The following is a 17,266-nucleotide window of genomic DNA, read 5'->3' on the forward strand; positions in this document are numbered from 1 at the left end:
TATGGTTGTTAAATAAAGACTTTACATTAACCAATTTATGAAAGCAGTGGACATCAGAGCTTGAATCTGGACTGAAGTTTCACCTGCTGTTAGGGTTTGGGTGAACTCCAGTGAGGTCTGGGTGGCTCGGAGCTGTGGCTTCATCGTTCCCACCTGGGATGTCACTGGGCTCACAGGGCCTTGAGAGCTTTGGGTTTCAACAAACATGGGCATCATCACTGTGCTCCTGAGGCGCCAGCTGGAGTCAATGACATAGTCCTGCAAAGAGGAACAAGTAAATGAACACATCAACTGACCATTAACTGACCGTCAATTTTCTATAGAAAATTTTGAGATGATAAAAACGGCAGCACACCCTGGCCTTAACAGAACTCTTGGTCCATCCAACCAATTAAAATGTAAGACAATCTTACAAAAATTCCACAGATGTAACACAGTGCTAGATGACACATCAAGTCTTTCGAATGCCTTTCTGCTGCGTGACACCACAGGATTTAATACAGATAAAAACAGAAAAATACAGGTTTTTAAAACAATCTCTATAGCTCAACTACGTCCTTGATATGACTGTTTACAGTTAATATGGTAATAACCCAGGCTGCTGCTAGGCGGAATTGCGCAACACTGCTGTGTGGATAGCGAATACTTTTAAGTGTCAGTGAGTGAAAGATATAATTTTTCTGTCACAAAAGCTATTCAGAAAAAATTATGACTGACTGTTGTACACAAGTTGACAATGTTCCTAAATATGGAGAGTAAATAACAGATAAAGATAACGCCAAGTGCACCATCTCCTTTTATCATTCTCCTTTATTATGTGACTGCCTTGAAAAGACAACACATCTTATTCTCACATGTATTATTCGATTTCTGTGTTTTTTATTATGTGCCTGCTTTGCAAAGCAAAGACGGCATGTATTAAAATCCACCATACTTATTATTGTTATGTGCCTGCTGAAAAGCAGACACATATTGCTATTCTGCATATTTATTATACAAGAATACAAGGAAGTTTATTGGTCATTATACAACAGGTTGAATAATGAAATTAAAGTGTGGTTCCCTCTTGATTGATTAATTAATTGTATAGAAAATAAAATTCTTAAACATGGAGGAGTGCAGATGGTGCATTTAGTAGTCTCACAGCCTGAGGGAAGAAGCTGCTCTGGTAGTCTGGTGGTAGGGCAGCGAATACTTCTGTATCTTTTGCCTGACGGCAGCAGGGTGAACAGGCTGGGGTGGGTGTTGCCTTTTAGTATCCTTTTGGCTCTGCGCAGGCACCTCACCTCTCCAATATCACTAAGGCTTGATAGATGGGTTCCAATAATGTTTGGTTCAGTTTTAACCACTCGTTGCAGAGTCTTCCTGTTCAAGAACTTGGCGTGGGAATTTTGCTTTCTTAAGTTTCCTTAAGAAATACAGCCGTTTCTGAGCTTTTTTAACCAGGGCAGAGATATGTGAAATCCATGACAGGTTCTCTGTTATGTTGATTCCCAGGAACTTGAAACTGCTCACTTGCTCCACCTCAGCTCCATTGATGTAGACAGGGTTGTGTGTCTTTGCCTCCTTTTTTCTGAAATCAACTATCAGCTCTTTGGTTTTGCTGACGTTGAGCAGCAGGTTGTTTTCTGTGCACCATTCTGCAAGATGGTTGATTTCCTCCCGATATGAAAACTCATCATTGTTGGAAATCCGGCCGATGATGGTGGTGTCATCTGCGAACTTCACAATAGAGTTCTCTCCATGTCGGGGGTTGCAGTCGTGGGTGTACAGCGTGAACAGGAAGGGGCTGAGCACACAGCCCTGGGGCGCTCCGGTGTTGAGCACTAGAGTGGTAGAGGAAAGACTGCCAATCCGAACTGACTCGGGTCTGTTTGTGAGGAAGTCCAGTATCCACTTGCAGAGGGTGGTACTGATGCCCAGAGTGTTCAGTTTTCCAATCAGCGTCATGGGGGAGATTGTGTTGAAAGCTGAGCTGAAATCAACAAAAAGCATTCTGGTGTAGGTGTTGCTTTTCTCCAGGTGAGTGAAGACTGAGTGGAGAGCAGTGCAGATGGCATCCTCTGTGGATCTGTTGGTTCTGAATGCAAACTGCTGAGGGTCCAGACTGGCAGGGATGATGTTCTTTATGTGCTGGAGAACCAGTTTCTCAAAGCACTTAATCGGGATGGGGGTGAGTGCCACAGGGCGGTAGTCATTTAGATCAGACACTGCAGACTTTTTAGGCACAGGGATGATGGTGGCTGTGTTGAAGCAGGTGGGAACAGTCTCCTGTGACAGCAATATGTTGAAAATGTCAGTAATGACATCTACTAGCTGGTTGGCAACAGAACACAAGACTCCGGTAAGACAAGAGGGTGCGGACTTTGTGTGTACATCAATGATGCTTGGTGCACAGGTGCAGTCAGAGTGGATGGAAAATGTTCACCTGACATTGAATTTTTACTGCTGAGATGTCGGCCATATTGCCTGCCTAGAGAATTCACCAGTGTGTTTGTTGCTGCTGTTTACATTCCACCGGATGTAAATTCAAAAAATGCACTCCTGGAATTGTAAGAGGTCATCAGCAGTCACATGACAAAACAGCCAGATGCTGTTATTATTGTTGCTGGGGATTTTAATCAAACAGACCTCAGAACTGTTCTGCATAGATTCCACCAGCACGTCCACATCTCCACCAGAGGAAACAACACACTGGATCATGTCTACACCAATGTTCCTGGCAGCTACAGAGCCCTCTCTCGTCCTCATTTTGGCCAGTCAGACCACATCTCCCTGCTTCTCCTGCCTACTTACATCCAGCTGACAAAAAGGGTCAAACCAACTGTAAAAACAGTTAAAGTGTGGACAGATGAAGCTACAGCACAGGGCTTAAAGTGAAAAATGTTCCTGAGCCTGAAACCTGAAAACGGAGTGGGGGGTCCAATAATTTAACAATATGTTAAATTATTATTTGTTTTAAACATGTAAATTACTTATCAAACAGACCTAACAATTCAGTGAATGAGCAGGAGTATGCCTGTGATAACACGGTTTGAAAAATAAGCCGAAGTGATACCTCTTCTTTGAATAGACAGGCTAAGCTGTCAGTGTGCTGCTGTTAGCCAGTGGAAATAGAGAGGAGTGGCAAATAGAGTGGCGACTCTTCGCTTTGTTCCACAATCTATGTCAGTGCGCTGCTGTAGCTGGAAAGTTTCTCTGCTTTTTGGACTCGTAAGGTGCCGGTGCAGGTGTTGTGATGTTTTTTTCTTGGTGGTGCAGGTGAAACCACTGGAGGGGTTGTGCCACCCAGATTCTCTCCATGTAATTTTCTCCAGATATATGTATATATCCCACACAAAACAGCATTTCATTCAAATTATGTCAAATTCCGCGTTAAAAATAGATTCCGTTTTATTCGGCTAATTCCGCGATTCCGTGTTCGCGGAAATTATAGGGCCCTCGTTAAGTTGACCCTTAAATGCGCTGTTTGCATCCTTGTAAGTTGCTCAATGTTCTTCAGATTTGTACTCATTGACCCATCTATATTATATCAATCTATATTAATAGAATAGGCTCTGGTCGTGAGTAACAGCGGCAGTACTGCTTTAAACGCCCGTGTGGGTGTCCATTCGACTTGAACCGGGACCAGAGGAGTGCAAACGCACTCATCTTCACCACTGGTGATCGACTCAGGCTGTCGCGCCGTGCGTTTAAAAAAAAACGCAGATATTTTCGCCTGTTTTCAGGAGGCTGGAGCGACGCAACACTAATTCTTTATTTCACTTACGTGGGTCCAGGTGTGATCCTCATCTGATCTCCTCTCTCTGTCTGTATATGGATGAGTGCGGGTATAGAAACGTGACGTTAAATTATTTCTGTTGTGATTTTATTTTTTACTTTGAAAATTAATTTAACGTGTCGGGGGGCAGGCGCTGCGTCCCGCCAATAGAATGATAGAGGAAACACTGAATGTATTTTGCTTCCATCTCTCTGTCCTACTCTACTTCAACGCTGTTTAGCTCCACCGGATCTACTCTACCGGACGGTAGACTGCCGCATCCACCTGTTGCACAAATCGCACAAGGCATGCTGTTCTTGGACCCTCCCCACTCAGCTGTTATTGGCCAACTGAGTTTGATAACACTATACTATTGGTGGATCTACCCATGTGCTTCGCTGAAAATCAGAAGATCATTCGTTAAATGCTAACTTAATTGTTGCCACAAAAAAAACAAAAAAAAAACAATGCCCGTCAAGCCAGAAATCCGGCACCATGCCGGAGTACTTTAAGCCCTGTACAGCAGCTCTACAGGACTGTTTTGAATGCACAGACTGGCAGATGTTCAAAGATGCTGCTACCCAGGAGAGCCATATTGACCTTGAAGAAGACACATCATCAGTGACATCATACATCAGCAAATGTGCTGATGATGTGGTAAAAATAAGGACAGTTAAATCATTCCCTAATGAAAAAGCCTGGATGAATGGAGAGGTGAGAGCTCTATGTAGAGCCAAAAAAGCTGCCTTGAAGTCAGGTGACAAAGAAGCCTACAACACTGCCAGAGCAAAATTGAAAGCTGGCATCAAGGAGGCAAAGTGAAGGTACCAGCAGAGACTGGAGAGAGACCTCAACACCAACAACAGCAAAGACTTGTGGCAGGCGGTCAAAAGTGTGACAGGCTACAAAAGCAGGAGCACTCCCATCATGTGTGAGGCCACATAACCAGACAAGCTAAACACATTTTATGCTCGCTTTGATCTCCTCAACAGAGAGTCAGCTGTAAAGTCTACTCCGCCTCCAGAGGACCGGCCACTGTCAGTATCCACAGTGGATGTGAGGAAAGTCCTGCTGAAAGTGAATAGGAGTAAAGCTGGGCCTGACAACATCCCTGGCCGTGTACTAAAAACATGTGCCAACCAGCTAGTAGATGTCATTACTGACATTTTCAACATATCGCTGTCACAGGAGACTGTTCCCACCTGCTTCAACACAGCCAGTGGTGATCCGGTGGGTGCGATTCATCGAAATTGCGATGCATCGCGATGTTTTCATGCATCGATTTGCATCGATCTTTTCACGTCGATTCTTTTCCACCAAGCCCGGAAAAAAAACGGGTACCCGGAACGAAAAGTAGGTAACGCGCGCGCCACCCGGACAGTTTAGTAGGTGGGACCATAGCAAACGGAAAGCCGTTGTAAAATCACTGTAACTCACGGCTTCAAGGGACTTGCTTTTATAAAACGGTTACCCTACATATAGCCCATAAAATAAACACACAAGAAAAAAATCAATAATTTATTGGTAAAAATGCAACAATAAAATTGAGAACTATTCATTCTTCCACCAAGCAAGATAGAGTGGACAGAATGCACAGAGCGCAGACGGTAAGATTGCTTTTTCATCTAGCGCCATCATCATGTCACATCAGGCTATTTGGGCTCGTTAATGTTGAACTGGATATTTCCATTAGCAGGACGCAGGTGGAAGCTGCTCCTCTGCCTGGTGATGGTGCTGTGCAATGGATGCAGTGGATTGTCCATGATTGACAGGAGCCTGCTCAGCGCCCGTTGCTCTGCCACAGATGTCAGGCTCTCAAGTTGTGTGCCCACAACAGAGCCCGCTTTCCTCACCAGTTTGTCCAATCGTAAGGCGTCCCTCTTCTTGATGCTGCCTCCCCAGCACACCACCGCATGGAAGAGGGCGCTCGCCACAACAGACTGGTAGAACATCAGCAGCAGTTTTTTGCAGATGTTGAAGGACGCCAGCCTCCTGAGGAAGTACAGTCGGCTCTGTCCTTTCCTGCACAGAGCCTCAGTGTTGGCCGTGCAGTCCAGTCTATCATCCAGCTGCACTCCCAGGTATTTGTAGGTCTGCACCATTTCCACACAGGCACCGCTGATGCTTACGGGCTCCGGGTGAGGCCTGGTCCTCCTGAAGTCCACCACCATTTCTTTTGTCTTGGAGGTGTTCAGGTGGAGGAGGTTGGAACCGCACCATGCTACAAAGTCCTGGATAAGTTTCCTGTACTCCTCCTCCTGTCCACCGCTGATACAGCCCACGATGGCCGTGTCATCCGCGAACTTCTGCACGTGGCAGGACTCCGAGTTGTACTGGAAGTCCGACGTGTACAGGGTGAACAGGACTGGAGAGAGTACAGTCCCCTGCGGCGCTCCTGTGCTGCTGATCAAAGTGTCTGACTTGCAGTCCCCCAGTCGCACATACTGAGGTCTGCCTGTCAGATAGTCCATGATCCATGCCACCAGGTGTGAGCCCACTCCCATATCAGTCAGTTTGTGACCGAGCAACTGAGGCTGGATGGTATTGAAGGCGCTGGCTCACCTGCGGTCTCAGATGGTGTAGCAGCAGCCGCTCCATGGTCTTCATCACATGTGACGTCAGGGCGACCAGCCTGAAGTCATTCAGCTCTGCAGGACGTGGCTTCTTTGGGACTGGGACGATGCATGATGTTTTCCACTGCAGTGGGACCCTCCCCTGCTCCAGGCTCAGATTGAAGATGTGCTGCAGAGGGTCTCCCAGCTCTGACGCGCAGGCCTTCAGCAGTCGTGGGGATACTCCATCTGGACCTGCAGCTTTGCTGGGGCGAAGCCTCCTCAGCTCTCCACACACCTGGGCTGCTGTGATTGTGGGCAGAGAGGGGGTCTCCTCATCGCGTCTGTCCACTTGTAGCGGGGGGAGGGGAGCAGATGGGGGTGTAGGGGGCAGGGTGATCAGAGGTGAGAGTGAGATGGGGTGGTCAAACCTGTTGAAGAAGTTGTTCAACTCGTTCGCCCTCCCCCCATCCCCCTCAATGGTGGCCCCCTGCCTGGATCTGCAGCCAGTGATGATCTTCATCCCGTCCCACACCTCCTTCATGCTGTTGTTCTGCATCTTCTGCTGTCTGTCTTTCTCGTTGAAAGACACGGTGACATACTTTAGGCCATTTTCGTCATGGCGAATGCTGAAGGAGTTGGGCTTTAATTTGCGGTTGCCCTTGTTTGCCCTGCATCCCATATGAAGCTGCACGTCAAACCACACTTTACAGACAAGCCCCCTCCTGATCCGCCGGCCTTTTATCTCCACCCACGAAACGAACGCCACCGTCAAGTACTTTCGCAACACGATAAATCATAAACTATAATAAATAAATAAATAAAGACATACATACATACATACATAAAAGTCAATGGTGTACTGTAGTGCCTGTGTACCAACTTTTTAATTACTCTTTGTTATGATGGATCTGGCTTATGCAATTCTTTCACTGGCCCCTAGATGGGGCTGTGCTCCATGGCAATGTTGGGTTAAATGTTGGGAGCTACTCCCAGATTACATAGTCAAAATATTTTGTGTCTTTGAAAAATAATTCCTATTCAGATGTTCAAAAATCTTTTTTTTGAGAGTGACATGAGTTAATTTATGGGCTATTTATTTACAAAGCTAGTCACAGATTAACACAAAATCAGTCTTGCATGGAAAATAGCTGTAAAAATTGCAATAATCGAAGAATCGTGGCACCAATAATTGCATCGAATCGACAAACACTGTAATTGCTATAATCGAAAAATCAAAGCTCCCATAATCGAAATCGCATCGAATCGTGAGGTACCCACAATGGAGCACCCCTAGTATCCACAGTGGATGTGAGGAAAGTCCTGCTGAAAGTGAATATAACTAAAGCTGCTGGGCCTGACAACATCCCTGGCCGTGTACTAAAAACATGTGCCAACCAGCTAGTAGATGTCATTACTGACATTTTCAACATATCGCTGTCACAGGAGACTGTTCCCACCTGCTTCAAGACAGCCACCATCATCCCTGTGCCTAAAAAGTCTGCAGTGTCTGATCTAAATGACTACCGCCCTGTGGCACTCATTCCCATCCTGATGAAGTGCTTTGAGAAACTGGTTCTCCAGCACATAAAGAAGAGCATCCCTGCCAGTCTGGACCCTCAGCAGTTTGCATTCAGAACCAACAGATCCACAGAGGATGCCATCTCCACTGCTCTCCACTCAGTCTTCACTCACCTTGAGAAAAGCAACACCTACATCAGAATGCTGTTTGGTGATTTCAGCTCAGCTTTCAACACAATCTCCCCATGAAGCTGATTGGAAAACTGAACACTCTGGGCATCAGTACCACCCTCTGCAACTGGATACTGGACTTCCTCACAAACAGACCCGAGCCAGTTCGGACTGGCAGTCTCTCCTCCTCCACTCTAGTGCTCAACACCGGAGCCCTCAAGGGCTGAGTGCTCAGCCCCCTCCTGTTCACGCTGTACACCCACGACTGCAACCCCCGACATGAAGAGAACTCTATTGTGAAGTTCACAGATGACACCACCATCATCGGCCAGATCTCCAACAATGATGAGTTTTCATACCGGGAGGAAATCAACCATCTTGCAGAATGGTGCACAGAAAACAACTTACTGCTCAACGTCAGCAAAACCAATGGAGCTGAGGTGGATCAAGTGAGCAGTTTTAATTTCCTGGGACAGAGACCTGTCATGGACTTCACATATTTCTGCCCTGGCTAAAAAAGCTCAGAAACGAAGGATCCTAAAAGACAACACCCACCCCAGCCACAGCCTGTTCACCCTGCTGCCGTCAGGCAAAAGATACAGAAGTATCCGCTGCCGTACCACCAGACTACAAAGCAGCTTCTTCTCTCAGGCTGTGAGACTACTGAATGCACCATCTAAACTCCTCCATGTTTAATAATTCTATTTTTTACACAATCAATTAATCAATCAAGAGGGAACCACATTTTAATTTCACTATACAACCTGTTGTATAATGACAAATAAACTTCCTTGTATCTTTGTATGTCAACAAATGTTGGAACCCACAGCTTTTCCTTTAGGCCCTTCACTAGAGCTGAAGTGCTAGTTTCTCTCTGTCAGCTGGATCCCAGGAAATCTACTGGGGCTGACAGTTCAAACCCACGCCTACTAGCATTAGCTGCCCCCATTATTGTTGATATCTTGTTGTATATCTTTAATTTGACCCTCTCGACAGGGAGCATTCCTAAGACAGCTGATGTAATGATCTGCTGCCGTACCACCAGACTACAGAGCAGCTTCTTCCCTCAGGCTGTGAGACTACTAAATGCACCATCTGCACTCCTCCATGTTTAATAATTTTATTTTTTATACAATCAATTAATCAGTCAAGAGGGAACCACATTTTAATTTCATTATACAACCTGTTGTATAATGCCTTTGATACTGTCGACCATACAATACTTATTGATCATCTTTCTAATATGGGATTTGATAGTATGTCTGCTAAATGGGTTGAAAATTATTTATCCGAAAGATCTCAAGCTGTGTTGGTAGATGGCTGCTCGTCAAATTTCCAACCTATCTGTAAAGGGCTACCGCAAGGATCTGTTCTTGGACCTCTTTTGGGAATTTCCCAGTTTGGGATCAATAAAGTATACCTATCTATCTATCTATCTATCTATCTATCTATCTTTATTTTCTATTTATATCAACGATCTTAACTTTGGTTTTAAACACAGTTTAATTCATCTGTATGCAGATGATTCTGTCATCTATTAATTTGCCCCGTCTGTTAACCTAGCTCCTCAAAAGCTGCAATCTGATTTTAGTATGTTACAAAGTTGTCTTTCTAATCTTAGATTGGTTTTAAACCCTGGCAAATCCAAATACATGATTTTTTCAAAAAAAAAAAAAACAACCTCTACTGATAGCTATGACAACACTATCACCACTGTTGACGGGTTCAGTACAGATAGAGTTTCTTGTTATAAATATCTTGGCATCTGGATCGATGACAAATTATCCTTCAAATCACATGTTTTAAAGAAACTCAAACCTATCTTGGCCTTTTTCTACAAAAATAAATCATGTCTAAATCAATATCCTAAAATACAGTTAGCGCAAGCCACATTTTTATCAGTGCTAGATTACGGAGATATTATCTATATGCATGCTTCTGCCACTGTTCTAAAACCTCTGGACTCAGTTTATCACTCAGCCATTAGATTCATAACTGGTGATGAGTTTTGCACCCATCACTGCACGCTCTATGAACATGTGGGTTGGACTTCTTTGGCTCTGAGAAGAGAGAATCACTGTATTTTGTTTATTTATAAGGCCATGCTTACCAAGCTTCCTTACTACTTAACAAGCTTGCTGTCATTTAGGCAGTTTAACTATAGCACTCATGCCAATAATTCATTAGGGCTTAATGTCCCAAATGTTATGACAGAGACAGGAAAGATCGCTTTCAAACACTTTGCACCGTCAGAATGGAATGAGATGCAAACTCATCTCCAATTAAGCAGCTTGATTCCTTTCATGAATTTTAAACAAGTTCTCATTGACTTTATGTTCTCTCAATGTATTTGTACACATTAAGGTGTTCATTCTCCTTGTACTGTTATTGTACTAGTATTTTGTATGATTGTATATTGTGTTTATTGTTTATTTATGTAACCAGGTGTCATTGAGAAAGAGAGCTTGCTCTCAATTGGCGCTCCCTGAATAAATAAAGGAATGAATGAATGAAAAATTATGTGCCTGCTGCAAAGCAGACACATATTGCTATTCTGCATACTTATTATACTCTCTTAACACGGTGTTCATCTCATTATTGGACTCAGTTAGCTTCTCTCAGAGAGTGAATGAACCTACTCATAAGGATAACCACACTCTTGACCTTGTCCTTACTTATGGAATTGACACTGAACATTTGACAGTGTTTCCACAGAATCCTCTTTTACCTGACCATTATCTGATAACCTTTGAATTCCTTCTTCAGGATTACCTGCCACTGGAAAAAAAATGTTTCTACTAGATGCTTATCTGATACTACTGTTGCTAAATTTAAGGAGGAAATCCCATCAGCACTTAATTTATTACCATGTCTAAATTTAACTAATGACTCTAATGCTGCCTTTAGTCCCTCGCAAATTGACAATCTCTTTGACAGCGTTGCAACCTCACTGCGAACGACACTTGATGCTGTCGCTCCTCTTAAAAAGAAGACTATAAAACAAAAGAGGTTAGTTCCATGGTATAACTTGCACACTCGTGAGTTGAAACGAACTTTACAGTGACTCGAAAGGTTATAGCGCTCTACAAAAACGGAAGAATCTTGCTTATCCTGGCAAGATAGTCTAAAAATTTACAGAAAGACCCTCCGCATCGCTAAAACTGCCTACTATTCACCTCTGATAGAAGAAAACAAAAATAATCCCAGGTTTCTTTTTAGCACCTTAGCTAGACTTACAAAGTGTCATAACTCTACTGAACTAACTCCATTATTTTCCTCCTCTAATTCATCTAGCTGTCTTCTAGACCCTATTCCAACCAAGCTGCTTAAATAAGTACTACCTTTAGTTAGCACATCTTTGCTTGATATGATCAATATGTCTCTATCGACAGGTTATGTGCCACAGTGCTTTAAAGTAGCTGTAATTAAACCGCTTCTAAAAAAACCTACTCGACTCAGATGTCTTAGCCAACTATAGACCAATATCTAATCTCCCTTTTCTCTCAAAGATATTAGAGAAAGTAGTCGCTAACCAGCTCTGTAACTACTTACAGCACAATGAACTATTTGAAAACTTTCAGTCTGGATTTAGTGCGCATCACAGCACAGAGACAGCTCTGGTTAGAGTTACTAATGACCTCCTAACTGCATCAGATACTGGATTTCTCTCTGTACTTTATTGGATCTATTATTGGATCTTAGTGGAGCTTTTGTTACTATTGACCATCACATCCTATTACAGAGATTAGAGCAATTAATTGGCATTAAAGGAACTGCATTAAGCTGGTTTAAGTCCTATTTATTAGATTGATATCAATTTGTTCACATTAATAATGAATCCTTCTCCTGTGGAAAGGTAAAATATGGTGTTCCTTAGGGTTCTGTGCTTGTCCTATTTTATTCATCTCCTATATGCTTCCTTTAGGTAATATCCGGAAACACTCTGTAAACTTCCACTGTTATACGGACGATACTCAGTTGTACGTATCCGTAAAGCCAAATGAAACTCATCAGGTAAGTAAACTTCAAGCCTGCCTTAAGGATATTAAGGCCTGGATGGCCACCAATTTCTACTACTAAACTCAGAAAAAACTGAAGTTATCGTGTTCGGCCCTAAATACCTTAGGGAATCACTCTGGACGGCATTACCTTGGCCTCCAGTTCCTCGGTAAAGAACCTCCAAGTTATTTTTGATGCAGATTTGTCCTTTAACTCCCATATTAAACAGATCTCTAAAACTGCCTTTTTTCACTTGCGTAATATCTCAAAAGTCCGGCATATCCTGTCTCAGGGTGACGCAGAAAAATTAATCCATGCATTTGTTACCTCTAGATTAGACTACTGTAACTCCTTATTATCAGGCTGTACCAGCAAGTCGTTGTGCTGACTAGAACTAGGAGAAGAGATCATATTACTCCAATACTGGCCTCTCTACATTGGCTTCCTGTGGAACCTAGAATAGAATTTAAAACTCTTCTCCTCAGCTACAAAGCTCTTAATGGGCAGGCACCATCTTATCTGAAAGAGCTCATAGTTCCTTATTACCCTGCCAGAGCACTGCGCTGCCAAAACGCAGCCCTTAGTTATGCTGCCATAGGCCTAGACTGTTGGGGGACTTCATATCATGCTCTGAGCACTTTCCTCTTTCCTAATCTTCAGTGTAAAAAGCCGCACACAATAGTGGAGGAATTAATACTTCCCTGTGCTATGGACATGGTGTCAATTATGCTTGATGACTCTGCAGCCAGCAAACTAAGCGCTATTCCTCTGTCCACACCATCGGCAGGTGCATTTATGACATGTTAAAGGACACAGAGGAGCAACTTAATGATAAGGTGTGTGACAGCCGCTTTTCTCTGCAGATTGATGAAGCCACTGACAGTAGACTGTTTACACTGGTATACAAATTTTTGGAAATTGTCTGCTTCCGAGATAAAACTGGCTAAATCTTATATACTTTGATAAGATGAACTGGAAAACAAATGGTAAAATTGATGACTGGCTAATGTTTCCAAGATATTTCATGACAAAGTTTTATTTTGTATATACATGTACATAAATCTTGCGTTTCAAAGAATATATTTATTTATTAGAATACTTATATCTGAAGTGTCCAAGTGCTACCCTGGCAAGGATTAAACAAAAGAAGTCTCATGACTTACTGTAACTAAATGTATTAGGAAAATACTAACTCAAACATCACTTAAAACAACAGTTTTTCAGTATGTACATGGTGCTTTTTGGCTTGTCTCTTGTACACGGCATCAGGATCATCCCTTGACATATTCCAACAGTAGTCAGCCAGCATAGATGGATTCCATTTTCCCTGATAACTTTTCTCCATGGCTGCAATGTCCTGGTGAAATTGCTCCCCATGCTCATCACTTAAAGCTCGACTGCTGTGGTCTGTTGGTTCTCGCCAAATCATTGGAACTGCAAAAGGCATAGATTTTCTTTTTTTGTTTAGCCACTGATGAAGATTAGTTGCACATACAGTGGTGTGAAAAAGCGTTTGCCCCCTCCCTGATTTCTTATTTTTTTGCATGTTTGTCACACTTAAATGTTTCAGATCGTCAAACAAATTTAAATATAAGACAAAGATAACACAAAATGCAGTTTTTAAATTAAGGTTTTCATTATTAAGGGGAAAAAAATCCAAACCTACATGGCCCTGTGCGAAAAAGTGTTTGCCCCCCCTGTTAAAACATAACTTGTTCAATTTCTCTAGCCACACCCGGGCCTGATTACTACCATACCTGTTCTCAATCAAGAAATCACTTAAATTGGACCTCTCTGACAAAGTGAAGTAGACTAAAAGATCCTCAAAAGCTAGACATCATGCCGAGATCCAAAGAAATTCAGGAACAAATGAGAAAGAAAGTTACTGAGATCTATCAGTCTGGAAAAGGTTATAAAGCTATCGAGATCTATCAGTCTGGAAAAGGTTATAAAGCCATTTCTAAAGCTTTGAGACTCCAGCGAACCACAGTGAGAGCCATTATCCACAAATGGCGAAAACATGGGACAGTGGTGAACCTTCCCAGGAGTGGCCGGCCGACCAAAATTACCCCAAAAGCGCAGCGACGACTCATTCAACAGGTCACAAAAGACCCCAGAACCACATCCAATGAACTGCAGGCCTCACTTGCCTCAGTTAACCATAAGAATGAGACTGGGCAAAAATGGCCTGCATGGCAGAGTTCCAAGACGAAAACCACTGCTGAGCAAAAAGAACATAAAGGCTCGTCTCAGTTTTGCCAGAAAACATCTTTGTGATCCCCAAGACATTTGGGAAAATACTCTGTGGACTGACGAGACAAAAGTTGAATTTTTTGGAAGGTGTGGCCCGTTACATCTGGCGTAAAAGTAACACAGCATTTCAGAAAAAACATCATACCTAATGACTGTCATTCACCAGACCACAACAATGGTCAAGTGAAACCAGCACATAACGACTGTCGTTCACATGAAACCACAACAATGGTCAAGTGAAACCAGTGCCTTCATGAACACACCCACATGCATTTTTGGTAAACACTCACTCACACCACTGTCATTGTCAGACTAGTGCAGACTAGAAAGACAGATGCGTACGAACTGATGAAGCCCCTTGGATAAGAGGCGAAACGTCTTCCTAAGACAAATACAAGTCCAGTTGCCTACAATTCAATTTGCCCAAAGAGAACGATGACCTAGATGAATGAGAATATCCATAGACATCATACCAACAGTAAAATATGGTGGTGGTAGTGTGATGGCCTGGGGCTGTTTTGCTGCTTCAGGACCTGTAAGACTTGCTGTGGTAAATGGAATCATGAATTCTGCTGTCTACCAAAAAATCCTTTAGGAGAATGTCTGGCCATCAGTTCATGACCTCAAGCTGAAGCGAACTTGGGTTCTGCAGCAGGACAATGATCCAAAACACACCAGCAAGTCTACCTCTGAATGGCTGAAGAAAAACAAAATGAAGACTTTGGAGTGGCCTAGTCAAAGTCCTGACCTGAAACCTATTGAGATGCTGTGGCATGACCTTAAAAAGGCGGTTCATGCTCGAAAACCCTCCAATGTAGCTGAATTACAACAATTTTTCAAAGATGAGTGGGCCAAAATTCCTCCACAGCGCTGTAAGAAACTCATTACAAGTTATTGCAAATGCTTGATATGCAGTTGTTGCTGCTAAGGGTGGCCCAACCAGTTATTAGGTTTAGGGGACAATCACTTTTTCACATAGGGCCATGTAGGTTTGGATTTTTTCTCCCCCTTAATAATTAAAACCATTTAAAAACTGCATTTTGTGTTTAGTTGTGTTATCTTTATCTAATATTTAAATTTGTTTGATGATCTGAAACATTTAAGTGTGACAAACATGCAAAAAAAAAAGAAATCAGGGAGGGGGCAAACACTTTTTCACACCACTGTATGTGTTACAACAATAATGTGGGGCCCAACTGTTGTCCTGATCCCCTATTTTGCATCCAAAATAAAGATGATATTCCTTTTTCACAACAGCAGTTATAATGCACTTTTGTGATGTAAAGGTTTCCTCACCACAAATATAACAGAAGTTATCTGCATTATTTACACAGTTTCAAGGCATCTCTGGCTCCTCGGGTAAAAAATATGAGACAATTTGATAAAAGTATCACACACTGACAATTATAAAAGCTGCTACATATGACTTAGATCAATGCTCGTCGTGGCTTATGAAATGTAACAAAGTGTATAATATGTCAAAGAGGGCATGTTCTACAATGCAGAAATGTTTTGAGTTAGAACTTGTAGCTCAGACACATACAGTACAGGCCAAAAGTTTGGACACACCTTCTCATTCAATGCGTTTTCTTTATTTTCATGACTATTGTAGATTCTAACTGAAGGAATCAAAACTATGAATGAACACATGTGGAGTTATGTACTTAACAAAAAAAGGTGAAATAACTGAAAACATGTTTTATATTCTAGTTTCTTCAAAATAGCCACCCTTTGCTCTGATTACTGCATTGCACACTCTTGGCATTCTCTCGATGAGCTTCAAGAGATAGTCACCTGAAATGGTTTTCACTTCACAGGTGTGCCTTATCAGGGTTAATTAGTGGAATTTCTTGCTTTATCAATGGGGTTGGGACCATCAGTTGTGTTGTGCAGAAGTCAGGTTACTACACAGCCGACAGCCCTATTGGACAACTGTTAAAATTCATATTATGGCAAGAACCAATCAGCTAACTAAAGAAAAACGAGTGGCCATCCGGCATCCGGCATCAGGTGGGCCGGCTGGTGTGCGCCGCCACCCGGTTGAATGTAGCAGCCAGCTGACATGCCGCTCCGGCTGTCAGTTGGACGCTTTCTGAAGTTACCTCCAAAACTGGTAAATAAACAATAGACAGTGGCTGTCTCAGAAAGAAGAGCTAAAAAATGCCCACAGCTAGAGAAGGGCTTTTCGTGGTCCAAAAACTGGTCAATTCAAAGAGACTGACAGGAGGGTGTGCGATTTTATGAATGAGAAACGTAGTGAAGGATTGCCCTTTATGAGGGCTGTAATGCAGCAAAAAGCACCTGAAGTTGCCACAGAGCTCAACATACCCCGCACTGAGTTTAAAGCTAGCATGGGCTGGTGTCACAGAATATCCATATAAAAAGTATATTTCCAAAAAAGGGTCTTGAAAAAGATGGGTCGTCTTAAAATCAGGGTCGTCTTATATTCAGATCAATACGGTATTTAGAGTTATTTAACAATTTTTTCTTTGCTACATAATTCCATATATCTTGCTTTATATATTTGATGTCTTCAGAATGTATCTACAATGTAGAAAGTAGTAACAATAAAGAAAAAAACATGAGAAGGTGTGTCCAAACTTTTGACTGGTAGTGTACATTGTGCATTATGGCCATTTAAAGCCAGCTCAGTGGTCATGTTCAAAACAGGTTTTACTAGGACTTCCTGGTCCAAACAGCCACTCACTTTGGGCTCCTAGTGGGCGTGCTTTCTAAAAGCATGCACATATCACACATCAGTCTTTTTCAGCATCTTCTGCTTAATCCAGTGGAAGCAGCCTCAAATCAATAACACCTGGGAAGTTACGGCCATCAAGAGAATGGGCTGGTCTGGCTCAGTGGTTAAAGCCTTGTAATCAGAAGGTTTCTAGTTAGATCCCTGCCTCCTACAAAGTGTGTTCTTGAGAAAGGCTGACAACTATACAAATCACTTAATGTGCAGGGCAGCAGACACATTCAAAAAAATTTCTGAACACACAAAAAACATTGG

At 42.7% G+C, this 17,266-nt stretch overlaps 1 protein-coding gene across 2 annotated transcripts in view; it reads right to left on the reverse strand.

Annotated features, from left to right (window-relative positions):
* The window catches only part of prkdc (protein kinase, DNA-activated, catalytic subunit), a 422,427-nt gene that overhangs the window by 142,536 nt on the left and 262,625 nt on the right, over window positions 1–17,266 (reverse strand). For both annotated transcript variants that reach the window (XM_030079770.1, XM_030079769.1), the window contains exon 58: window positions 84–258. In XM_030079770.1, the coding sequence (XP_029935630.1) occupies window positions 84–258 (175 nt within the window). The remainder of the gene's footprint in view (window positions 1–83; window positions 259–17,266) is intronic.

Source organism: Myripristis murdjan, chromosome 20 (genome assembly GCF_902150065.1).
Source record: "Myripristis murdjan chromosome 20, fMyrMur1.1, whole genome shotgun sequence".
NCBI lineage: Eukaryota > Metazoa > Chordata > Actinopteri > Holocentriformes > Holocentridae > Myripristis > Myripristis murdjan.